The following is a 26,305-nucleotide window of genomic DNA, read 5'->3' on the forward strand; positions in this document are numbered from 1 at the left end:
GTTTTGCGCCTTTCCTGGAACTCACTTGGTAGCCCAGGCTGGCCTCGAACTCACAAAGATCTGCCTGCCTCTGCCTCCTGAGTGCTGGGATTAAAGGCGTGCGCCACCACCGCCCGCCCCTCTTTTTCTCTTTTAATGTTTGTTTCTTGCTTGTGTGTGTGGTACAAGCATGTTTTTGCTCATGTGTATGCAAGTACATTACTGTGTGTATATGTGCAGAGGCCAGAAGTTGAATGTCTTTTTGTTACTTTCTACCTTACTTTTGAAGTTATGGTCTCTCAGTGGCATGGAACTCACCATTTTTACTGGACAGACTAGCCAGTTAGGTCCAGGGATCTGAGGACATGGGAGGGACACAGTGGATCCCTGCCATGTCCTCACCCAATGCTGGTGTTAGAGATGTATGCCTGGCCTTTAAGTGGGCACTAGAGATCGAAACAGAGGTCTTCATGCTTTGTACAGCAAGCACTCTATCCACTGACTTCTAGCCTCAGCTTCTCCGCCCCCAACCCAGTGCATCTTTCTGTAGGTACAGTCTGCTCCCTTCTTTTCCCAACAGTAGATGTTTCAGACTCCTGCTGTACCCCTCTAACCTCCTCCAACTCCTAAATGATGCCTTTGCCCACATTTCCCTCCGAGAGGCCCTTTTGTAGGAATGTCCTTGACTGCTCTTCTCTCACCTGCCTTCTCAGTGGCAAGGAGGTTTCCCTCAACTTCAGAATGGATTGTTTTATATACTTCTGCTCTCTGAATCTCGTCCTGCCTTCCTAGAAACCCTGTTTTCTCAGTCTGTGTGCTCTCTTTCTCCCCACATACTCTGAGCTAAATTTCTTGAGGTAGCATGTTTGCTGTCTACTTCCTTTCCCCACCTTGTCCTCAGTTCACCTCTTGCCAGGAAAGCAATTTCCTAAAGTTACATCAACTACCTGCTAGTTCCTAAGTTTGGGAGGCTGCAGATCATATACTAGTTGACTCCATGCTCCAGTTTTCTCCTGGTTCGTTGACTACCTGTTCTTCCTTTTTATGGTGCAGGAGAGCAAACCCTAGGCCCCACATGTGCTCAGCAAGCACTCTGTCACCAAGCTGTATCTCCTGCTTGCTCCAGCTATTTCTCCTGTGTGCCTTCCCTCACTCTTCTTCACCTGTTCCTTCACACATCTGCCAGCCCTAAGGGTCTGCTGCAGTATCCCTCTATTCTCACTGGGAATTCTGTTCCATTGTACCAGCTGCAGTTGCCCCACCTGCTGCTATGGACCTTCTCTTTGTATTAAAGCACCAGTCCATGAGCACCATATAGTCTGTAACTCTTCTTAGGTAAGAGTTGGGAAAAATTACCATTGGGAAAAAATAACCTTCTGAGATAGATGAAAATACTGAGGTTCACATTTAAAATCTTAAAAAGTGGGGAGAAATTTCTGCCATGTCACCCAGGCTGACCTCACACTCAGAATTCTCCTTCCTTACAAGTGTGTGCCACTATGCCTGGTTTATTTCTAAATTTAAGAAAATTTAAGGGGTTGGGGATTTAGCTCGGTGGTAGAGTGCTTGCCTAGCAAGCGCAAGGCCCTGGGTTCAGTCCTCAGCTCAAAAAAAATAAAATAAAATAAAATTTAAATTATATATATATGTGTGTGTGTGTATGTGTGCATATGTAAAATTAAGTTTTATTTATATATATATATAAAAGAAGGAGAAGCAGGAGTAAATAGTTCAGAGGGTGAAATGATTTTACCTAGAAAATAGCAGAGGTGAAATGAGTTCTTTCTGATGTAAACTACAGGCTAAAATTGGAGGTCTGCCACGTTACTACCCACCAGCTGCCCTTCCACTCTTAGGTACTGGGTTGGGAATTTCAACTTCGACCCCAACCCCTGATTTATTCAGCAACATGAAAATTTTTGAATTCTTGTATTATTTCTCATGGTTGAAATTAAGTTTACTAATTTTTTTTTGTGTGTGTGTGGTGTTTCATGGGTGTTCATAGAAAGTACATGGACCACAGCACTGTTTCTTGACCTTTTTTCTTCATTCTCAATTCTATAGAAAAAAACTGGGGTTGGGGATTTAGCTCAGTGGTAGAGTGCTTGCCTAGCAAGTGCAAGGCCCTGGGTTCGATCCTCAGCTCCAAAAAGAAAAAAACTGAATTCTCTGTGATGAAAGAAATTAAATGTTAAGGAAGATAATTTTACCAAACAGAAAAGAACTTTGAAGGGCCATAAACTGTTATACCGTCTACGGCTCTTTCAGGTTTTTGGGGATGATATCAACTTCACTGAGAACACATAGCTGTAGGAATAGACAATTTGCCAGAAATGTTCCTCATTAAGCTAGTGCATGCCATTGAGCCTAGCTTTTGATCTTCTTCCTGTGTGGTCTCTGAGGCTCCATTCATTGTTGCAGCCAAAAGCCCGGGTATCAGAACACCCTGCTTAGACCATGGCATATCTTCCATTTGAACTTTGAAGTCTACACAGTGGTGTATTGTTGTCCAACAAAGATAAATAATTTCCTTAAAATGTGGATAGTTAAAGTAGAGCCAAAGAAATGTTTTGAAACCTGTGTTTTGCTGGGCAGTGGTGGCGCACACCTTTAATCCCAGCACTCAGGAGGCAGAGCCAGGCCGATCTCTGTGAGTTCGAGGCCAGCCTGGTCTACAGAGCGAGAACCAGGACAGGCTCCAAAGCTACAGAGACAGAGAAATCCTGTCGGGGGGTTGTGGGGGAGTATGTTTTATGATTCCAATGTGATCTGAGACCAAGAGCATTTCCTTAGAAGTGGGACAGGAAGAACAAAGGTCGTCATAATTACTGGGGTGATGGAGCAGTTCCTGTGTGTAACCTCTTTGTTTCTCTTACTTTGTAGCTCGGTCTCCAGTTTTCAGTGCCATGTTTGAACATGAAATGGAGGAGAGCAAAAAGGTGTGTAACAGGATGGACATGTATCTTTGTAACCCAGTGACTCCAGTCAGACCTTTCCCAGTCTGGCAGATTTATTTTCCTAATTATTTTTTCTTGCCATGTTATTAAAGTAGTTTCTTGAGCAGACACCTTCTGAGAGCAGATGGGTGGTCTGGGAATGTCCAGATGAAGTGGACTTTCTGTTCAGCAGTCATCTTAGTAGTTGGAGTTAAAGATACTAGAAAGCCCAGGGATCACACACACACACACACACACACACACACACACACACACACACACACACACGTTTGCGAAAATAAAATAAAGGTGGTATACAGTGATGGGAGGAAAGCTAGAATAAACAATTGTGAGAGACAATATTAAGGAGGTGTTTTCTATCGGTGTTAGGTTTTCCTCACCAGAACCCAAAACCATGGATATAGTTTAGGAATTATGTTCCGCTGGAATGTTTCTCATTTTCAACTTTTCTGGCGTAGAATCGGGTTGAAATCAATGACGTGGAACCTGAAGTTTTTAAGGAAATGATGTGCTTCATTTACACGGGGAAGGCTCCAAACCTCGACAAGATGGCTGATGATCTGCTGGCAGCTGCTGACAAGGTAAGACAAGAAAGAACAGGAAAAGAGTCATAGGACCAGGTGTTAGCTCTTCAGTTTTGTGAAAGGGCTTGTGTGCTGTGTCATGGATGATTCATTAACTTACTCAAACTTTATCAAAAAGACTATATAGTCTTGGGCCTATGAGGTGGTTCAGTGAGTAAGGGTGCTTTGCTGCCAAGTCTAAGGATCTGAGTTCAATTTCCAGAACCCATAGGGTGTAGGAACTGATGCCCACGCACAAGTTGTCCTCTGACCTCCATACATATGCCCCACACTAAATAGATAGATAGATAGATAGATAGATAGATAGATAGATAGATAGATAGGTAGATAGGTAGATAGATAGGTAGATAGATAGGTAGATAGATAGATAGGTAGATAGAAAGATAAGTGAGTGGATGGATGGATGGATGGATGGATGGATGAATGTTTTGCTTTTGGTTTGGTCTATTTTTCAAGACAGGGTTTCTCTGTGTTGCTCTGGATGTCCTGGAACTCACAGAGATCCTCTGCCTTTGCCTCACCCAAGTGCTGGGATTAAAGGCATGCACCACCACTGCCTGACTTTTTTTTTTCCTGTCTTTTTTTCAAATAAATAATTTTAAAGAGAGAAAATAGTAGCAGGCAATGGTATCACACACCTTTGCAGAGGAAGATTCCTTTGAGTTTGAGGCCAGCCTGGTCTACAGAGCTAGTTCCAAGGCAGTCGAGGCTACACAAAGAAACCCTGTCTTGGGGGATGGGACGGAGATAGAGATAGATAGATTACTGAACCATTTTCCTGCAGGATTTCTCAGAAGCTAGAGCTTCTTAATGTGCATTGGAAGTTTTGTTTTCTTCTCTCTTTCCTCCTTGAGACCTCATAAGAAAGCAGATGCTTGCTAGGAGTGCTACCTCATCCTGTTGTGTCCAAGTCCCAGTACTTCTCTGAGTCTCTACAGCTCTGTCTGACCTGGAATTCACCATGTAGACCAGCTGGCCTCTAACTCACAGACATCCTCCTGCCTCTGCCTCCCAAGTGCTGGCTGGGATTAAAGGTGAGGGCCACCACACTCTTTACTGAGAGTTTTCTGAAAATAAGTAACAATAGACAACATTTCTCCAACTTAGTTGACCCTGGAAGCATTTTTCTCAAGGAGCACATCTGATTAGAGGACCTCAGAACACAGTGGGAACTGACTTCCCTTGTAGAGGCACATCAGCTGGAGCCCAGAGGCTGCCTGCCTATGTCCTGGGGCCTGTGCAGATAGCACTTGTGAGGTGGACAGGAAGATGGATATTTGCCCTGAAGAGTGCTCCCTGTGTATTAGGCAGGAGCAGCTGATGTGGAAGAGTTAAAGTCCTTACTTAGCTGCCAGCAGTAGACCTCATGAGAAAGCAGATGCTTGCTGGAGTGCTACCTCATCCTGTTGTGTCCAAGTCCCGGTACTTCTCTCAGGAAGAAGTGGATCTAGCTAGGAGCACCAGAGCTTTTCCAGGTTTTGCTCTGGAGAATTGTCTCCTTCTACCTCCTTTTATGTCTGAGGACAAAGGACGACGCCTAGACTTACAACAGAGGTTTATCCGTAATCAGCATTTTGGAGTATTGCTGAATGTGAGGATTAGACCCAATCATTGCTTTTGATGAAGATTGGAATAGTAACTAGTCTTTTCAACAGCTTTCCAGACTTGATTAGTAGTTGGCAACATGAAAACTCTACACCCTTTTGTCAACCTCATTTCTGACTAGGAGAAACTTGGTTTTAATAGAGATAGTAAGAAAGTATTGTCTTTAAGCTGGGTGAAATTAGCACAGTCCAGTGCTCATCTTTTGTTTATTTTGAGATAGGGATTTGCTCTGTAGCCCTGGCTGGCTTTGACCTCACAGTCACCCTGCTTAGTTCCTGAGTTTAGCTATGAGTACCCAAGCCTGACCCAAGCCCATTTTCATAGAGTTGCTATGGTTCTGTCTGACCTGGGTCTGGTTTCCAATGAAGTGGTCACTTGTGCTTATATACCTCAGGTCATTATTCTCTTATCTTTGAGGTCCTGTAAGAATGATGAGTACTGCAAAGCCCACGTTTTAGACAAAAACACTGAAACTCAAAGTTATACATCCTTAGAACCAAAGTTAAAAGCTTCTGTGCCTCTGGGTTTTCATTCTCAGCTAAAATGGTGGGGCATGAGGCATGGAAATTAGCCTGAATTGCACGTGAGTGGTGGTTTTAATGCAGCATGTTTCCTTCTGATTTTAAATAGAAAGCAGTTGAATCCCTATAATGCTATAAATTTATGAATGAGAAGTTGCTGGGCAATGGTGGTACATGCCTTTAATCCCAGCACTCGGGAGGCAGAGGCAGGCAGATCTCTGAGTTCAAGGCCAGCCTGGTTTACAGAGTGAGTTCCAGGACATCCACGGTTACACTGAGAAACCTTGTCTCAGTTAAAAAAAAAAAAAAAGGAGGGGGTGCGGAGGAGATAGCTGATGGGTGCATTTTCAAATTCCATTCAGAATTTCCAACTGTGCAGCCTTTGCTTCAAGCCTATTTGAAAGCATGCTTTACCTTTACACCTCTCATTGAGTTTAGGAAAACAGTAAAAGGTCTTTCATGGAAGGATCTAAACATCTAGAATTTACCCTGGAGGCTAAAACAGCTTCTTCTGAGCCTTTCCAATCTCCTGGGGACATGTGTAATTAGACCAAAAACAAAACAAAACACGCTAGCCAGGCCTGGGAGACACAATTTCAATCTCCTGAGTAAGTACTGCCATTAGGCAGGGATTTCAGAAGCATAATTAAGAAAAAAAAACTTTGTCCCCCAAGAGACAAGAGTGGCTACTTTTGTCTAATTATGCAGGCGGGATCAGAGCTATTCACACAGAAGACCTTTTAAAGGAATGTGTAAGGACAGGTAAGAGGAGCAGACGAAATAGCACTGTGCAAAGACGGAGGAGCATCTACTCACCTTTCCCAACACTCTTCATTTATCACTTGTCTAGTATCATTCCCCTTTTCTGTGGAAACTGTTTTCCAGTTACTCAAATGTAAGAAATTAAAGCGGCACCAAAACCAATAAAGCTCCTTTTTGCCGCAGGAGATCCAGTGCCAGCAGGTATGCCTCCTTGCCTGAAATTCATAATAAAATTGTTTGGTTTGATTGCCATGATTCAGCCTGGAGGGGCATTGTGTCACCGAATTTTGAGGCCTGAGGGTGAAGGCCCTGTAGAGAGACTGGAAAGCCTCATAGCAAACGCTTCCCTGTGAAGTAATGAATGGCATTTTGCTTCATGCCTTCTTTATTCCTCAGTAAGTCTGTGCTGTATTAGGGCAAGTAGCAGAGTGGCATCAGCCTAGTCAGCTGGATCAGTGTGCCTAGCATTAACTCAGACCTTCTGTTTCCAGATGTTTATGGTGTCTGTTTAGAAAATAGAAGTTCAGAAACTGAAACTGGAACCAGGGCTTCTGCTGCTGCTTTGCTCCTTTACCCTGAGAATCTTAACCTCAACCCCAATAAAACAGGATTTGATTTCTCTTCCCTGGTTCACTCTCAGGAGCAATGTTTGGCAGAGATGCTGGTGAAGGCCACCACGGGTCCCTTTTCGCAGCTTGATAGGTCATTTGGGGTATCTTGCCAGGGTAGTGACGCTGCTTAGCAAAGAGAGCTGAGCTTTAATCCAGTCGGCTGTAAGTAGTACGACTGCAGAAGTTGTAATACAATGTCGGCTGGCTAATGCCTCAGAGTAGGCAGTGGTGGTTTAAGAAAGACAGGTGATACAGTGAGTTTTGGGATGGGGTCTGCTCTGACTGCCATCTTCTTAGCAGGTAGACTTCGGAATTCGATAGATGCCACCCTTACTTTGGTTGGTTTCTTTTCAGGCTTAAACAACTACCTTCAGAGTGGCTGTTTCTAACTGTGGGGTAGCTTTCCTGCGCTCTGCAATTCTCTTCCCATACCAGCTGGGCAGCAGTGCCCCTGAAGAGAGCCACTTCAGTGGTGGTCAGTCCTGAGCGACTGCTGCTCTGATGACAGCTCTGCTTGTTTTACAGTATGCCCTGGAGCGCTTGAAGGTCATGTGCGAGGATGCCCTCTGCAGTAACCTCTCCGTGGAGAACGCTGCAGAAATTCTCATCCTGGCTGACCTCCACAGCGCAGATCAGTTGAAAACTCAGGCAGTGGATTTCATCAACTAGTGAGTAGCATCTTCAAAGTTCTTCTGTCAGAATAATTGGATAATAAAATAAGAAAGACTTTGAATTAGTGAGTAAAGTGAGCAAGTAGCTTCATTAACCTTTTGGTAGTAAGTAGAGAATTTTCAGCTTTCTATTCAGCTTGACAGTGTGAAATGGTTTTGCTTGCATGGATCGGGGTGTAGTCGTGAGTGAAGCCCCTTACTTCCAAACAGCGGTGTACTGAGTGGTGATAACTTGCTGGCCTGGAAAAGCTGTGTGTTCCAAATGACAGTAACCTCACTGTAATTTCACTAGAGCAGTCTCTAGGAGAACAGAGGTTCTTTTTTTTTTTTTTTTTTTTTTAATGAGTTAAATATGTTTTCTAGTCTCTGGTGGGCTCGGGGAACGAGAAGAGATAGACATTAACTGATTGTCAAAGACTGTTTTGAAAAAGGAAACCGTCTACCAGATTGGTTACTTCACTCCAAGTGACAGGTGACCTCACCACAGCACTTTCTAAAGTACTTTGAAGGAGCTAAGACAGGTTATATCTGTAGTCCTTCTTCTCATTGGAACATACTCTATACTCCCTTACCTGGTGGGAAGCAAAATTTGGAGGGGAAAAAAGTCCTCACAACAGCACCTTGGAATTAAGGCTAAGATGTTCGGGTAGGTGAGTGGACAGTTTTAATACAGAAAATACCCAAATATGGGAAATACATCTTCTAGGCCTAGTTACATGGTTGTTTCTAAGGTGTTAGCCTGAGACAGAAGAGGATGGGAAGGACCAGTAAGTGTCAGTTCTGTACAGGGCTCACTATATGTTGGATATGTGCTTGTTACTTTTTAGAAGGTAACTCAATCATTGAGCAAATGTGGTTATTACCATCTCTTTTCTGGCCATCAGAAAGGCCCTGGCTGTGATGTGCCTTGTGGTTAACAAGACTAGTACATGGCTACACCACGTGGGAGCTCAGAGCTGGATAGCTAAGGAAGCCCTTACTCTTTCTCTTTATTAGCACCTGTGAATATAAAGTATCATCAATGTTGTGTCTGATGAACAGCCCACATTTTGAGAGTGCAACACCTCTGAGTCCAGGTTTTAGAAGAGCCATGGCCCAGTCACCAGTCTGCACATTGTCTAGCAAGCACATTCTTATGCATGTTAAGGGTTCTGTCTGGGTAGTGTTGATTGTATTAACACCTTCTACACCAAACACTGAGAAAGAAGGCTATCTAAGTAGCTGTTTGGTCCCTTTGGTAACCTCTCTCTCCACATTTCTCCTAGTCATGCTTCGGATGTCTTGGAGACCTCTGGGTGGAAGTCAATGGTGGTGTCCCATCCCCACTTAGTGGCTGAAGCATACCGCTCTCTGGCTTCAGCACAATGCCCTTTCCTGGGGCCCCCACGCAAACGCCTGAAGCAGTCCTAAGATCCTGCCAGTTGTGAGACTCCGTTTATTTTCCAGAAGCAGCAGCCACTGTTGCTGCCACTGACCACCAGGTAGACAGCGTAATCTGTGGAGCTTTCACTCTGTGTCAGGGGAAAGACTGCACCATGACCCAGACTTTCAAACAGCACTAAATAACTTAGGGGGACGGGGGGAGGGAAGGGCCCAGGACTTGGGGCTACTCAACCTAATGAAAACCCTGTTGCCGTGTCACCGTGTTCCCTGTGGCCTGACCAAGTCTGACACTGGGATGCAGTTTAGGCGCTGGCCCCAAGCACATCCCAGCAGTGGTACTTCGGAGAAACCTGCCTGCATCTGACTGAGCAGAGCAAATCGTCAGGTGCCTGGAGCAAAAAGGAAAAAAAAAGAAAGGAAAAAAAAAAAAGGACATTTTAAGAGAAGGGAAAAGGAAAGAATTTTTTTTCAAAAATCAGTTTGTGGATTCCAGTAGTATTTATGTTGAAAGAAGCAAATTTTAGTCCTTCCAACTGTGCTAAACCTTGGATATTTGTGAAAACTCCTCACTACCATTCAAGTATCCGAAGAGCTCTCTCGTTCACACTTACTGTTTGCAAGAACAGAGCCCATCCCTTTGTCCTCCTAGGAAAAGTGGTACATGAAGGCAGAGGGGAGGAGGCGATTTGATCTGGAAGATGAGTGTTTTCATGGTAGTGGCTTGCAAAATCTTTATTGGTGTTGAAAACTGGAAAAAAATAATTCATCCAGAATTCATACTGTCTTGACAAGAACTATGGTTCTGTTTTTAGATATCGTGGAAAATGGTTTTGGTTTTGGTTTTGGTTTTTTTGGCATTTTTCTCTGATTTTATTTTTTCTTCCCTTCCTCCTCCATTTTTCTAAAAAAAAAGAAGAAGAAGAAACAAATCCAGAAAATACATAAAACAAAAGAAGAGAAAAATAAATTTTATTATTATTGCTATGTGAAAAAAATGCCAGCCCAGATTGCCCAGCTGTTTGTACCTGACTTGTCGCCTGCATAGGAGCCGTCCTGTCAGTTCTGATTGGCCCCTCTTCCAAAGGGGAGACTTCCAAATGTTAATTTTTTCTTTTTGAAAATATAAATAATTACTATTTTGTACTGTGTGGTATCTCTGGTCTTTTGTTTCACTCACCTGGCTTGTCTCTTGGGTCTAAGTTTCTTGCTTATGGGGTTTTGAAGCCCTGGTTTGATCTTCATCTTTCAGGGATTAGATCTGAAATGTCCAAGAAGCAGTAGGGATTTATTTATTCTCCATAATCTCAAGTTTCCTTTTGAGCATCTGCCAGTCTTGTCCTCCTTGAGGAGCTGCCAACCATGTCCTGATGAGAGACTGGGGCCAGATCCTACTCTGCCAAGGCAAGCAATTGTAGTGGGCCTTTTCTGCCCCTGTGTGTGTGAATGCCTAATCCCCATCTCTTTTCTCAATTCAGGGACATGAATATGGAGATTAAATACAGGGAAAGTATCGTCTCTGATGGATCCTGTCACTGACTGATGTGTTTCTGGGGAAACTAAGATCTTAACTTGCAGTGAGCTCACAAGAATGCATGGGGCTCCCAGCTCCACAGCACTGGCCAGACAATGGAACACACTAAAAATACATTGTTTGGCTAAGGTTTCATTATTTAACCTTAGATGGAAACTCGGCCCTTTTCAGGGTCCATTTCCTTTCAGTGGCTGCTCTTCACAAAGTTTCTGGTTTTCATTGTGTACCTACAACTGGGCTGGGTATGTATGAGCTAGAGACAGTTTTTTTCACAAGTGGGATTTGTTTATTGCATTCTGTACCCCTTCTCAGTTTCCTGCCAAGTGTGACCTCTGTAAGGAAGTGTTTGGTTCCTTGTGTACTGGCTGCTGACCACTGTTGCTTTGGTCCCCGCTTTCCAAATTGGTGCACAGACACAGCGATCCAGTGGGCACTGTGTTTGTTCTACAACCTTCCGTTCTCAGCAGACCTTCGTCTGTAGTGTCCTTTGAAACCTTTCAACCTCTCGATGAGTTTGGTAGGACAGATGATAGGTAGTGTTGGTCTGTAGCTGGAAAAAGTGAATGCCTAAGGTCACATGAGTACCGAGTACCAGATCGTCTAATGTCATATCCTGAAGATTACATAAGGAGTCGAGGAAGTTCCATTTCTGGAGTGCTTAGGAACAAAATTGGAAGTGAAGCTTGCTTCCTCTGGGAATAGTAAGAACAAAGCTCCAGAAAGGTGCTTCTACTGGCCTGCTCCTCAGAGCTCCCAGCAGGGAGAAACAGATTTGCTTTCCTGAACTTCACTCACAGCCCTGGGGTTGAGGATGGAGGACTCAGAGCATGTGCGCTCAGGAAGGGAGCTGTCCTGACATCTGGCTTTTGGTAGGATAAAGATCTCTTCTGGAATTTTCCAAACTTGTAGAATTTCCAACATGGACTTCACTGTGGATTGAAAACTGATGGAATTTCAGGTATAGATGAAGCTGCTCAATGCTTCTCCTGTTATTATATTATTTCTGGCCATGTTTGTTTTTGTTTAAATGATACAGTTGAAGCCATCTGGTTATGACAACATCAGAGCCTCAGCATACTGTTCATAAACCTCCCACCGCCGCCACCTCTTCCCTTAGCTCCCCCACATCTGAAATTTAATTCAAGTTAACTCCACAATCTGGGGCATGTGCTGTCACTGCAGAGATGTCCGTGCCAGTGGAACAGTTGGAGATTGCAATTCCGCAAGGATATGGCTTATTTATCAAAACAATATTTCAGGCGAATAGTTCCACAGAACCCTCAGAGTTGTGGTTTGGGGGCCAAATAGAATATCTGGCCGTGTCTCCATCTCCCCACCTCCCTGTGGTCAGCCCCTACCTCATATCTGGCCACCCATGAGGGGTAGGGAGAATTTCCCATTCCCTCCGTGGAGATTAAACCTGTCTGTGGTTACCAGGCAGCTTGGAGACCTTTATAAGTTTGAACAGTTTAGGAACGAAATGTCCCTCTTTCCCTTTCCCCGAGAAGGCTGACGGCCTTGAGCTCTCAGGGGGCAACTGCTGCTTTGCTTTGCTTTTTAATTCCAGCCAGGAGCATGAAGATCCTACAACGGGCCAAAAGATCTCTGTCTGGACCAGTTCTGAGAGTTCCTTTTAAAATTATGGGACCGCCATGTTGGATAAGCCTGTGCGGATGAAGGGGGAAAACGGCTTCTGTGTGAGCGACAACAAACTGGAGGGGTGGAGCTGCCCCTGAATCCAACTGGTGCTTTGTTCTGGCCCTTCAACTCCTATAAAAGAACCACTAAATCAACGTGCAATGTGGCTGCAGTGGATCCTTTGGTATACCTTTGTTAAAGACTAATTCTTGGCTGGCACCCAACCTTACTTTCCACAACTCATTATCTTTTTAATCAGCCTGGGCCCTGTGTGTTTCCTTTGTCTTGTGACTTTCCATTGGCCTCTGCCCTCCACCGTTTAGATTCATTTCTGATGGCTTGCTGACTAATCTAACATCCAGGTAAGTGTCGTTGGCCTGTTGTGTACCTGTATGCACAAGGTAGCTGTACTTTCCTGCTTTTAATTTCAGAGGTGACTGTGCCACTGTGGGCCCTTTGACCCATTAGGCGGATGCCTCCTGGATACAGTGAGCAAGAAAGCCACTGTAGGAAGATCAGTCTCTGGGATAATGAGCTGAGAGAACCCAAAGTGCCGACCTCCAGATGAGAACAGAACTTGAATATTGTTGACTGATGGGATCTTTAAGCCATTAGCAAAAGGAGCACTCCCCTCTGCAGATCCTGTCTGTAATGCTGGAGGAGGAAGTGACATCTGCAATACTGTTTGCTGATTTCTGCACTCTGAGAAAAAGAATTCTAGACTTGAGGGAATTCAATACAAGCAGCAGAAATGATTAAGGAGGTGACGGGATCAACTCTAGGGAAAGACATCATGAAGATAAAGTACATGCCACTCCGGGATAGGAATGTACCTGCAGCTGACAGGTGTCACAGGCATCCTGAGCACTGACTGGTGTGGCTTGTGTGGCTCTCATTCATTCCAGTTGTGTAAGTTGGGAAGGTGGAAATGTCACTTCCTCAAGGTCACACCTCCTGGCCCAGAGCCAAGAAATAGCAGGCAATAGAATGTTTGGTGCCTAGACCAAGGACTAAAGAGAAGATGAGAAGCCACATTTGCCTGAGGGTAGCATGGACTCCCCACTAACGCTCAGAGAAAAGGTTTTAATGGTGACTTCTTTCCAAATTGAAGAAGGAGGTGGCTGCAAAATTCATCTTTTCATGTCAGAGAAAACAGATAACCCAGAAAAGAGGAGATGTACCCAAAGTGACAGAGACTAAAAGAGCAAATGATTGCATTGCACTGGAGATCCCCATCCTTCCCAAGGCTGAGTCTAGGGTAGAGGGTAGAATATCTGCTCTACAATGAAATCTGCTCTACAATGAAAGCAAACCAGAGAGGCCTTAGGACTGGGGACTAGAAAGCATATGTTAGGGGAACATCGGTGACTGTACAGCATTTTCAGTCATGATGGAGGCCGAAGCCAAGGCCAACGGGATAAATCAACAAACCGAGTACAAGCTACTCTTGAAACAGGTTTGGCAGTGAGAAAAGAAAGGAACCAACCCCTAATAACATAATTCAGTTAACTCAGTGAACACATTCATTTTTATGTATAATGGTATAAGGTTGTTCACTTGATTGTTTGATTTTAGGAACACCTCAGCCACAATTGTAGATTCTAGCCGAAGAAGAAAACAGCCAGCTTCAGTCTACTTTCTTTTGAGAATGATTCCCTAAAGACCTGTTTATGCCTTTTCAGCCTATCTTTCAAGTAGAAGTTTCTTCACACCTTAAATGTTTTCATGGGCCAGTGGTTGGTTCAGTGGTATGCTACTGAAGGCATGTTACTTGGCTCCTAAATACAGAAGCCCTTTACCAGTCTGCATGATGCAAATGCTCTCACCATGGCTGACTTCACATCTTCAAGGTGACCTTACTGAATGAGGATTGGGAAGAGATGTTCAGTATGCCATTTTCTAGACTTTCCCCTGTACAGACACCATAGATGAAAATAACTTTGTGCACATAGACGGTAGTAAAATGTGAAATGATTAGAAAGAGCTTTTGAGTGCTTACTTGCTAATTGTATGGTCACACAATTTGTATTTATTTATTTATTTGATTTTTTTAAAGGCAGGGTTTCTCTGTATAACAGTTCTGACCATCCTGGAACTCATTCTGTAGACCAGGCTGGCCTCAAACTCACAGATCTGCCTGGCTCTGCCTCCAGTGCTGGGATTAAAGGCGTGGGCCACCCGGCTTTGACTGTAATTTTTAAAATGGCTATTTAACAGCTAGCTTTCAAGATTCCTGAAACTTTAGCAATTGTCTCTAGAAAGCCAGTGTGAACCAGCTCTAGCACACCACTGGTGTGGTTTCAGATTGTCCTCGGAGATGCCTGTGCCTGCTTATTTCCTGTTGTCCCACAGTACTTAAAACGCATTCGTGTCTGAGGAGAGGGCTCAGGGTTAGCAGCACTGGCTGCTCTTCCAAAGGACTTGGGTTCAATTCCCAGCACATTCTTCTAGCCTCCATGGGTACCAAGATGCTTGTGGTACACAGACACATGCAGGCAAACATCCATACACACAAAATATAAGTAAATTTAAAAATGCATTTGTGTCATTTAATGGCAAAATGAAATAATGTGCTTTTATTCATCTGTAGATCTGTTGACATTGATACATGAACCAATAGTCATGTTACACGCTTTGATCTCTCTGGGTAAATTAACACATTTTTATTTCTGTCTCTCACCAGTACTAGAAATCTGTGTTGATTGCAGCACTAATGGAAAGCAGGCATCAGCACCAGGGATTTACTCACCATCACCAGCAATTCTTCCGGGGTGTGGTCTCCACTGTGCGTCCTTCAAAGTTCTCTAGAAAAGAAAGGGCATTTGAGTGTGCCCAGCTGTTGGTGGGCGGTCCCAGGGTCCTCCCATCAAAACTGAAAAATCTTTGCCTTGATTTGGCCCCATAAAGGTTTTAGAGAAGCCGGAGTGATCGCTCTGGTTAAGAGCATGTACTGCTCATGCAGAGGACCCACATTAGGTTCCCAGCACACATGTCAGGTGCTCACAGCTATCAGTAACTTCAGCTCCAGGGAGTCCAATGCTCTCTTCTAGCCTGTTTGGGGACCTTCACACACATGGCATATAAACACATACATACACAATAAATAAACAAAAATAAAAACAAAATCTTTGGAAGCTGGAAAGGTGGCTGAGTGGCTTACTACGTTGGAATCCCAGCACCCATCTCACAACTGCCTGTGATTCTAACTTCGAGAAGATCCAACACCTCTGGCCTCAGGGCACCTGCACTCATATATATGTACATATCTATACACCTATATACATCATTAAAAATAAACGTTTTAAACATTTTATACTGTTTGCTGTTAACTCACTTATAGATCTTACATGCAGTATGCCAAGGGGTATGCTGATCTCTAGGCACACAGCCACAAATAAAACTGCCTTGCTCTAGTGGGAGCTTAGAGTGTAACAAAATACTTAGAAAATTTGCCAGGTGGTGATGGCATACATCTTTAATCCCAGCTTTTGGGAGACAGGTGGACCTCTGTGAGTTCAAAGCCATCCTGGTCTACAGAGTGAGTTCCAGGACAGTCAGGGCTACACAGAGAAACCCTGTCTCAAAAAAGCAAAACAAAATTTATTACAGGAAGATTCACCAATGAAGAAGTAATAACCAGAAGAAAATTTGATAAAATATGTTAAAGTATCAACAAGAGGAAGTAAGTCTTCATTATAATTGGCAGCAGCATAGCAGCTGGGTGGTGGTGGCGGCAGGTGGTACTAGGGAGGCAGAGGAGAATTGGTGGCATAGCAAGCCTTGGTGACGATGGTCATCTCGGGGCAAGATTGCGAATGAGGCAGGTAGATAACTGGGCAAGGTGTCCTGACAAATCTTTAGATGTGACTGATGGGAAGGGTAAAGGAAGCGAAGGAGCACATGAGGGCGTGATGGGGTGTGATTTCTACAGAATGAGAACATGTTTTAAAGATTGTTTGAATAGGAATGTATTTTATATAGGAATGGATAGAGCTCAGTGGTTAGAACACTGGCTGCTTCTCCAGAGGATCCAGGTTCAGTTCCCGGCACCCACACAACTATCTGTAACTCCAGTTCCAGGAGATCTGATACCCCCTTCTAGCCCCTCTGGACATCTGGCTCACATGTACACAGACATTCATGTGGTCAAATCATGGGTACACATTTTTAATGGTGTGTCAGGGCTGGGGTCTGTGCGCACATGGGTGCAGGTATCTGCAGAAGCAGCCTTGAGGTAGCAGCTGGTCCCCTTGGAGCTGAAATTACAGGTGGTTGTGAACTGCCTGCCATGAGGGCCAAGGACTGAACTCGGGTCCTCTGCAAGACTGCCTTCAATGCTGAGTCATCTCTCTAGACAAGACCTGAGCATGTTTAGAGCTGAGAGTGGTGGGTGACCCGGGAGAGAGAGCCTTGAAGTTCAGCTAAGCTCAGTAGGGAGGAGACAGTCTACAATGAGGCTGGGTGGGATGGGCTCAGGCAGTGCAGAAACAAGCAGGTCTATCTTCTAGTGAGAAGGTAAGCAATTTGTCTCTAGTGACTCATTTTTTTAATTTGTTTGGTCTATTTTTGGAGGTGGGGGTGAGGTCTCTTTATGTAGCTGTGGCTGTCCTAGAACTCACAGAGATCCTCCTGCCTCTGCCTCTTGAGTACTGAGGTTAAAGGTGTGCACCACCATACCTGACCTGTGCTTTTTATAGTTAAATAGCAGTGAGGTAATGGCCACAACTGGGACAGACTGGGTCTAAGTGAAGGTCTGGGCTAGCTGTGAAAGAGAGGTTGGCACTGTTGAGTGCTGCCATGGAGGATCTGGACCTTAAGTGACACTGGCCTGAACGTAGGCCAGGCTAAACTCTTACTTTCTTACCTGTATAATAGACATATCAGGTAGATGTCTAAGGAGTTGGTGAGCAAATAAAAACGTCATATCCCCAACACCCAACATGGCATTGAATAAAGCCTCCATAAAGATAAACTGCTGGCAGTGTTATTGATGTTTCTGTATGATTATTTCCATTTCTTTTGTTTGTTTGTTTTTCGAGACAGCATTTCTCTGTGAAGCTCTGGCTGTCCTAGAACTCGCTCTGTAGACCAGGCTGGCCTCGAACTCACAGAGATCTGCCTGCCTCTGCCTCCCGAGTGCTGGGATTAAAGGTGTGCACCACCACCGCCCGGCTCAATTGTTTCCATTTCTAACCTGTGCCACATGTGGCTTTTGGAGTCCATTTCCTTTCAGGGTTTCTTAGAACACAAATCTACAGTGAGGGACTAACACACTGGAGCACCGCTGGGTGTGCAGGAGTCTTCACAGCAGGACTCACTCTAGGCAAGGTGTCTTGAGGTGACTGGCTGGCCCAAAGTGTCCTTTGGGCGCCAGGTGTGTCTCACGGCTGTGATGTGTACAGGTAGAAAGGCCACTGGTCTCCTAGAAATCACTCTTGGGTTCTCCATTTATGATCCTCACTGTCATCATTGTGGTATTTCCAAAGGTCAGGAGAGCAGACATTCTGGAAGGAGGTAAGAGGCAGGACGGAGCCACTTCAGCCTGCAGTTCCACAAAAATAAAGGTTGGCAGCAGGAAGTTGCTTAACGCCCAAAGCCCTGCTTCCTGGGCTGCTGCTGCCTTGAGTGGCCCAGGAAAGATGGATGCTAAATCAAGCCCCTCTCTGCACGATCCTCCTCCTTTTCCTTCTCATTTTCCTGTCTTTGCTGTTCCCTGTTCCTCCCTCCTTCTGGGGCATGGAAGCTTCCATTGATTTCTCCCCTGTTTTCCTAGACATTTCTCTCCCGTCTCCGGTCCCGCTCACTAGAGTGACATCTTGAGCCTGATCCTGCTGCATTAAAAAAAAAAAAAAAAAAAAAGGAAAAAAAATTCTGCCTCCAATGAGCCCTTCAGTTCTGATCTCCACGGAGATGTGGCAGATGGCAGAGCCTGACTGAGCGGCAGCAGCCCCCATCCCAGGCCAGGGAGCTGCCAGGGTTAGTAAATGGGCTAGTTATGTGCCTTTCTACACAGTACCTCAACTTGATGCTCCCCCAAACCAAAAACACTGTCATGTCTCATAAAAACAGAGGAGTGCAGCCCTCTCTAGTTGTTTCTCTGTCCCTGTGGGAGGCTTCTACATAGCTACTAAATTCAGGACTCATCTGTGATTGAGAATGCCTGACCCAAGTCCAGTGTCCCCCATGTCCTCAGCCCTTCCAGGATGCAGAAATGGCTCACATAGGGCTCATCAGAGAACTCACCATGAGGCCGAACAGACAGTCCTCACCCTCAAGGGTCCCATTCAAGGCAGGGCTGAGTTTTATACATGGAGTGGGTACCAGCAAGGGACCCTGGGGCCATCCAGGCTGATGAGCTAGTAGCAATGCATGCACAAGGGGTGGGGGGGGGGGCAGAGGTCTAAGACTCAAACATAACTGGCTTCAATGCATGCTGGCTGAATAGAACTTTGTCCTGACCAGAGGAAGAGGATTTGGTCACCTTGGAGACCATTCTTTCCCAAGTGGGTGAAGATGATGTAGGTGGCCAAGGAGAAAGGGAAATGGATGCGTTTGACCAGAGCACAGCTGGGGGCCTAGAGTAGGGTTGAGACTGGCTAAGTAGGGTGGGAGAGCACCCAGGCCTAGAGTATGTTTGTGGGGGGTGGGGGTGCACGCTCATTGTTAACTCACCTCCTAAATAAAGACCCTCGGAATTGTGTATTGTTTGTGGGTAGAAGCCTTAGAGGAATATACAGTTCATGCTGGAAGAGGCTTCTCTAGAGCCAGCAGAAGTGAGGTCTGGACCCATGGAATTACAGGATGCAAACAAGGGCCCTGTTTTTATGTGTTTTGTAAAAAACCATAACAGCCTTCTGACTTTCCCTAAGACTTTTTTTGTTATGCATTTTTCCTGGAGCAAGGCATGATAAAGCCCATGGCCACTATTCTCCAAGCCCTACCCAGGGTTATGGTTGTAGTGTGCAGTTGTAGTCTGTTACTCACATTTCCAGATACTTAACTCATTCTAAGAACAACCTTCCGAGAGGGAAAGAGCATCCCCATCTCATTGACAAAGAAATTCAGGTACAAAGATGTTTGCCAATTTTTCTGCAGTCTGCAGTGAGGATGTGTCAGAACAAGAATTTGAATCCAAGCTGGGTAGTGGTGGTGCACGCCTTTAATCCCAGCACTCGGGAGGCAGAGGCAGGCGGATCTCTGTGAGTTCCAGGACAACCAGGGCTACACAGAGAAACCCTGTCTCAAACTCCCCACCCCACCCCACCCAAAAAAAATTGAATCCAGGCAGCCTGGCTCCAGAATTGATCCTCAGCTGCTGGGCTACACCACCTGCCCTGTAAAAGAGAAGCCATGCCTCAAGATGCTTCTGAGTTGTGGGTGGGTGACTGAGTGATAACTCAGAACTGGGCACGTGGGCACAGCACTCTACTGGCAGGGCCAGTCCTTCCAGCCATCATGTGAGCAGGTATGCTTGGAGGAAATCACTGCTCCCTCTCAGAGATGCCAGGGGACTACATCAAAATCACTTGGCAAGTAAGACTCAAGCCCGGCTCCCTTCAGACACGTGCTGCCTCCCCACAGCCTCCCTCTGACTCTGGAGAGAAGCGCTCAGCTTCCCTGGCACCTTGGAGACTGTTCTTTCCTGAGCCACAAAATGAGTCCAGGTGAGGCTTCCTGGAATAAAGAGGATAGCAAGAGCCAGAAGATTTATTTATCTTACAACTGGTGATCCTAGGCTGGACCTCACCCACCATCATTCCCCAAGAGCTCTCTGGTTGTTTTGTTGGTTTGCTTTAAGGTTTATTTATTATGTGTACAGTGGACTGCTTGCTTGTATTTCTGCACACCAGAAGAGGGCATCAGAACACATTACAGATGGTTGTGAATCACCATGTGGTTGCTGGGAATTGAACTCAGGATCTCTGGGAGAGCAGCCAGTGTTGTTAACCTCTGAGCCATCTCTCCAGCTTCCACTGGTGGGTTTTTTAAAAACCATTCTAGAGTAGACAACATAGTCCACTAAGGATGGGCAAGAAGTGTGCCGACACTGACGCATGTTTCATCTGCTCCCTCGCTCTTCATAGGAATGCAGGAGTGATAAAGGTGAAGCTACTTCCTGTCCTTCTGAGAATGAGGGTATTCACATAGACAGCACCCATCGCAGGCTCAGCTAGCTGGTGTGACCTGACACACAGACCGGGATGTGCCAAGATGCTTGGTTAGAGTACCACCCGGACCATTTAGATGGGGTCTCACATCCCCTGTGTCAGGGAGAGCCTCCAGGCTGATGGCAGAGAGTGCTATGTGCACGCTCTCTCTCTCTCTCCTGAGTCTATCAGAGGTGTCCAAGTTTTCTAGGAGTCCCAAAGTTAGCAGATACACAGCATTGTAGATACTGGTCAAGTCAGAATCAGGCTCTTCAGAGTCTGGAGAGGGGATGGCAGAAGAAGCAGGTTCTGGAGCATCAGGAGAAGAAGATTGTAAAGGCAGCACACAAAAGCCTAATCATCAGAAGACCCCTTCCATAAAGCTAAGCCCAGAAGCTCCTGGGCTGGAGTTCTGGAGGGGAACTCGGGTGGGGAAGGGTTGGGCTCTGTGGGTCACACGCCCTGGAGCACCTGCCTCTTGGGACTCCTGTTTCTCTTGCAGCCACTGGCATCACACTGACCCGAATAGAATACTTCCTCTGAGGCGATGGCTCCAATGTGAACCAACACCTCATCTCCGTGTCTCCTGGCCCAGTGGAGACCAGCTGGAAGTTTGAGAGGCTTTATTAAACAATATTTGTTGAGTGAATAAGTACGAAGGAAGAACAGAAGGGGTATTAACGGATGATGTCCACAAGGGCTATAAATAGCCCAGCTCACGAGTCTAGGTTTCAGTCTGTCCTTGCCAGGGCTTGGCAGGCTCTGGCCTGGCTGGAACTCATTCTGCCATCACAGGAAGGAGTCCTCAAACCACATGACCCCTCTGCAGCCCACCTAAGTGACCCTTTTTCACCTTCCACACCCCAGACAATGACACTGAGGAGAGCATAGCTTTCCTTTGGAAACTGCAGAGACGCCCCTATTTCTTTAGCCAGACCATTGGAAAGAAATACAAACCACGCTTTCTCCTACCCAGAGTGCCCTGGGTGGTGCCAGGGTCTCCGTAAACAGGCCACGCAGGCCCTGCCCTCAGCTCAAAACCAACACTGGCAGCATCGGGCTTCAGAGCCTGGGACTCAGTTTCCCAAGGATCTGTTCTGCTACAATCCCTTCCCATCATGTCCCAGCTGTGCCCTATAGACCAAGCCAGAATTCTGGCTGTGCTGGCTAATCCATGTACTCCGTGGCCACCATGATGGGAGTCAGAGGAGGCAGTGCCAGCTCCCGGAGGGCTGAAAGGCTAGCCACTCCTCTGCTCTGTCAACAGTACCCCTCCAATCACCAACCCCCACTTCTGCCTTTGGACTTCCAAAGCAGTGTTGTTGCAGGTAATTAAAGGGTTTTAATTAAATTAGGATCCCATCTGGCTGGGATCAGTCAGGCCCTTAACGAGGATTGTGTGTCACCAACATCAGAATGTGTATGGAGACTTAGACACGTGAGGACTGAATTTGGGGCCTGGAAGCCCTTCAGACAGGGACACAGAATCCTGAGCTCCCTGGGGCTCCCTGATAAACAGAAGCAACTTGTACCACCTCCAGAAACGAGGCCAGGGAATGGGGAGAGCAGCACTTCCCTTCTTGCCCAGGAGTCTATACACATTTCAGAGATATGTTGAGATGTGTGGGCGTTGTCTCAGTTCTACAGATGAGGAGACCAAAATCTGCAGGAACTGAAATTCTCCAACACTAGATACAGTTTCAAGAAATGCAGCCTCTTAGGCATGCTGGAACCTGCCTATAATCCCAGCTCTCAGAGATAGAGGCAGGAGGATTGTGGGGTGGGGATGGGGGGGTGAAGGGAGTTCAAGACCAGCTTCTGCTATACAGCCAGGCCAGGCTATCCTGGGCTACATGAGAACTCGTTTCAGAAAAGAGGAAAAAGAAACAGAGCCCTAATGCAGAGGCCTAAAGATGGTGGGAATTTCCTTTTTCTCACATACAGAAGTCTGCCGGCAGCTTAGGGCTCTCAGAGACTATATCTCCATCCACTAACCACTGTCCCACTTCCAAGTGGCACTTACGCTGTAGTCTAACAGCAGCTAGGGCTGGTGGCCACATTTTTCTAGACAGCTGGGTGGATAATGAGGCAAAGGATGAGCACCTCTATCTTAAGATGCTGGAAACTTACTGCATAATCACTTGACCTAAAGGTCAGTGGCCAGATGTCAGTCACATGGCCACATGTAGAAGGCAGGAGGCTTGTGGGCATGGCAGAGAAATACAGGATTATGTCGGGCAGCTGTGAGTCCAGCTAACACCTGGGGACCCCATTACTAAGAAGTCAGTGGAAATGGATAGTGTATTAGCTCTCTTGTTCCTATGACAACAAAAACTGGTAAAGATGAAGAAGGGGGTTATTTATTTGTTGTTTATTTCCTTATTTTGGCTCACGGTTTGAAGAGACACAGTACACCATGGCAGGGAAGGGATGACGTCAGGAATATGGGACAGCTGCTCACATTGCATCCACAGGAAGCAAAGTGATAGGCACTGGTGTTCAGCTTCTTTTTCCTTCTTTCTATGCGGGCTAGGACCCTAGCCCATGGGATGGTCCTTCCCACGTCCAAGACCAACCTCCCTTCTTCAGTTAAACCTCTCTGGAAACACCCGTGTAGACACTGCGCAACGGTATAGGTGTGGCCCCTAGACTGTTCTAAATCCTTGTCAGGTTGACAAGGCAGATTAACCATGGCATATATTATGAGACAATTAGTCATTTCTGCTACAGGCATCATGTAACAGAACTAGAATAGGAACCCATGCCTCGCCCTCCAGCCTTGGGCCCTTTCACCCAGCCACACAGAAGGGAGGATGAAGTTCACATAAAACCTGTCTCCAAAAGCAAAGAGAAAGGAACATTTGATGAACAGCTTAAGTGCCCCAGCAGTGCACCAAAGTAGGGAGAACTTTCTCTTTTTCAAATAAGGAGACTCTGAGTGAAGCAATGCCTTTGTTCCCAGCACTCAGGAGGCAGGTGGATCTCTGAGTTCGAGGCCAGTCTGGTCTACTTAGCAAGTTCCAGGCCAGCCAAGGTTACATTGTGAGACCCTGTCTTAAAAAAAATATCCAAATAAGCCAGGCAGTGGTGGCACACACCTTTAATCCCAGCACTTGGGAGGCAGAGGCAGACGGGTCTCTGTGAGTTCAAGGGCAGCCTGGTCTACAGAGCTAGTTCCAGAACAGCCAGGGCTACCCAGAGAAACCCTGTGTCAAACAACAAGACAAAATTCAAATAAAGAGGTTCTTGGAGGTGGTCCTTCGTTCAAGATCATCTGGATAACCCATCCCACAATGGGGACCAGCTGGAGGTCCTTGCACACCCTCCTGCCGTCTCCTTGGAAGCCTCTGTGGTCCAGGAGGAATTAATACGTTCCTGGGGACAACTAGCCAGGTGGCTCTGAGATAATGAACTGAGAAGTCTTGAGCTCTGCAATCTTGACGCCACTCACTGGACCCACTTTTAGTGATTTACAGGTCAACAGGAAGCAAGGTCCCCGGTGGAACCAGAACCCAGCCCCTGATGGGCAAACTGCAGGTCTCTTGTGGCATTTGTGCCTTGGGGATATTGTCAGCTGCCACTTCAGGACTTTGGCATAATTGGCAGGTGCCACCCCCACCCCATCTTGCCTCTGCCTGGTGGGGCTGATGGTGTCTCTTGTCACCTGTCACCCCAGCCCCCAGTTCTCCAGGCAGCGCCACAGAACCACGTCTTCGGAAGTAACATTCCTCTCTCCCACTCCCAGCCATTAGGTTGGATCACTTCCCAACTCAGAGGAACCAGATCGTTGAATCGCCCTCAACCCATTGCAAATGCCCACTCAGTGATCCAAGTCCTTGATCACCCTATGACCTTCAGCTGCCTCCACCCCCACAAACCCCTTCCTCCAGCCTCCCTCTCCACCCACCCACCTTGTGCAGCTCTGAGCAATGGGCCTCGCCACAGGAGCCTGCCACATGCAAGGTCATCAGCGTTCCTGCCAAGGATGGGGAAGGGGGTGACTCAGTTCCCGCTTGCTCATCTAGGGAAGGGGAGTGAAGGAGAGGGAGGAGGGATAGAAACCATTCAGTTTTGTCTTAAGCTTCACCGAGAGGAGGACTCGGCTCTGCTGACAGTGGAGCCCCTACCAGCTCACAGGTTACAGAGCAAGTTACTGCAGTTCAGATGGGACTGCTGAAGCCAGGTAGTGCTGAAGGGCAAAGCATCTCCGGGCATCCTGGCACTCGGAAAACAGATGCTTCTCTTCCATCCGCAGTACAGTTCTTGCCCTCAGGAAGATGCTAATCTGATAAGGGAGACACAGCCTTTCCATCAGTCTGACGTGTCACCCAGCTCCTCCTCAGTGTTCAGTCTGTTGAGGGAGGTGCAACCCCACCCCCAGGTGCCCCCCACCCACCCAAACTCTGATGCGGAGACACAAGCCAAGTCCTTGAAAACCCGCTTTGGTCTGGTCTGGTAGGCTTGCTCCAGGGGCTACACCCTATAGGAGAGACAAGACCCTTACCTAGTTGAGTGGGTGGGGGGCAGGACAGACCAGAAGCAGGGTCCCAAACCAGCTTGAGAAGGTTATAGAGACTGACTTCAAGGTGCTGTGAGGAGGTCAAAGGGTTGACATGAGGAAGGACCCCAACCTTTTTCTCTTGAAGGGCTCCTTCAAGAAGTATCAGTCTCCTGTGGGTGCTCCCCCAGAGCTCAGGGTGCTTTATGGACCCGAGGTCCATCTTTCCAGGAGATGCCATAGCTGTTGCTCAGAAGGGCAGAAGGGGGTATCCTCTTAGACAGGGAAGTCGGGGTGGACTTGCTACCCTTGTGAGGATCAAGGGGGCTCATGAGCTAGGAGAAAGACCACAGGACCCTCCAAGGAATCAGGATTTGGGAAGACATTTGTTAGCCAGATCTGAACTGAGCTCAGCCTGGTTGCTGGGGAAGGCAGATAGGCAGGGAAGAGGAGGCAGAGTGTGCGTGAGGACGAAATGAAGTTATTAAAATGAACCCACCCCCTGTGCAGGCAGCACCGAGTGCCAGAAAGGCCGGGCCCTCCAGCTGCCGGCAGCAGCTGGCTCTCCACAGGAGAGGAGGAGGAGGAGGTGCGGGTCAGAGTGCCCCTGTACTCTGCTCTGGAGTTCAGTGTTCACACAGAGGTGGGAATGGGGGCGCCTCACAGTCTCTTCTTCATCTGCTACACCCCACAGGTGCCCTGGGACAGTGAGAGGCACAGGTGGGAGAACCCTCCAGATTCTAGCAGCCAAGGTTTCTCTTGGTGGGAGTGGGGAGTTGGGAGGGAGCAAGCCCCAACCTCTCTGACTGCAGTCACTGGTACAGCGATGGAGAGGAGCATGGCCCTGTAGGGGCATATGTGTCTTGAGTCTGCTCAGAAGAAGCAGCTTCAGGATGATTCAGGGCATAGCTGGAAAGGGAGTGTGCCTCCCCCCCTCCCCCTGCCCACAACCATCTTGCTTTCTAGGTCATTTCACATACAGAGGGGCTGCAACCAGGTGAGTGTGTGCTGCGGTGTGTATGTGTGGACCATCTGGGCTCAGAGCTAGTGGGCAGAGGGTAAAGACTGGAAGGAGTCAGGCCACTGGCCCTCACTCTAGGATGCTCCACATTATGGCTACACTCCCAAAAGGGACCTTTGGACCTGAGTGCTGACCTCCAAAGAGCATAGACCTAGAGTGACCTCCAGAGGGGACATCATGGTAGGGGCTCCAGCCTTCCCTTCACCGAGCCCCCGGAGTCAAGGAGCCTTGCCTGGGCATCCATCCATTCTGATGCCCTCTCCGGCAGGAGGGGGAAGTGGCTACTCTCATGCTGTTTGTTCCCATGCCATCCCAGTCTGTTCCTTTTCCCCCAAGAGGCAGATGGGAGTCACAGCTGGAGAGAGCAGAGAGGAATCTCTTCATCTTCTGGACCTGG

At 46.8% G+C, this 26,305-nt stretch overlaps 1 protein-coding gene across 4 annotated transcripts in view; it reads left to right on the forward strand.

Annotated features, from left to right (window-relative positions):
• LOC118589786 (speckle type BTB/POZ protein) overlaps positions 1 to 10,216 on the forward strand; it is a 79,465-nt gene extending 69,249 nt beyond the window's left edge. For all 4 annotated transcript variants that reach the window (XM_036197360.1, XM_036197361.1, XM_036197362.1 and 1 more), the window contains 4 exons: positions 2,863 to 2,918; positions 3,395 to 3,517; positions 7,545 to 7,687; positions 8,956 to 10,216. In XM_036197360.1, the coding sequence (XP_036053253.1) occupies positions 2,863 to 2,918; positions 3,395 to 3,517; positions 7,545 to 7,687; positions 8,956 to 9,100 (467 nt within the window). In that variant the 3' untranslated portion in view covers positions 9,101 to 10,216. The remainder of the gene's footprint in view (positions 1 to 2,862; positions 2,919 to 3,394; positions 3,518 to 7,544; positions 7,688 to 8,955) is intronic.
• Positions 10,217 to 26,305: the final 16,089 nt, after the last annotated feature.

Source organism: Onychomys torridus, chromosome 8, assembly GCF_903995425.1.
Source record: "Onychomys torridus chromosome 8, mOncTor1.1, whole genome shotgun sequence".
NCBI classification, from domain to species: domain Eukaryota; kingdom Metazoa; phylum Chordata; class Mammalia; order Rodentia; family Cricetidae; genus Onychomys; species Onychomys torridus.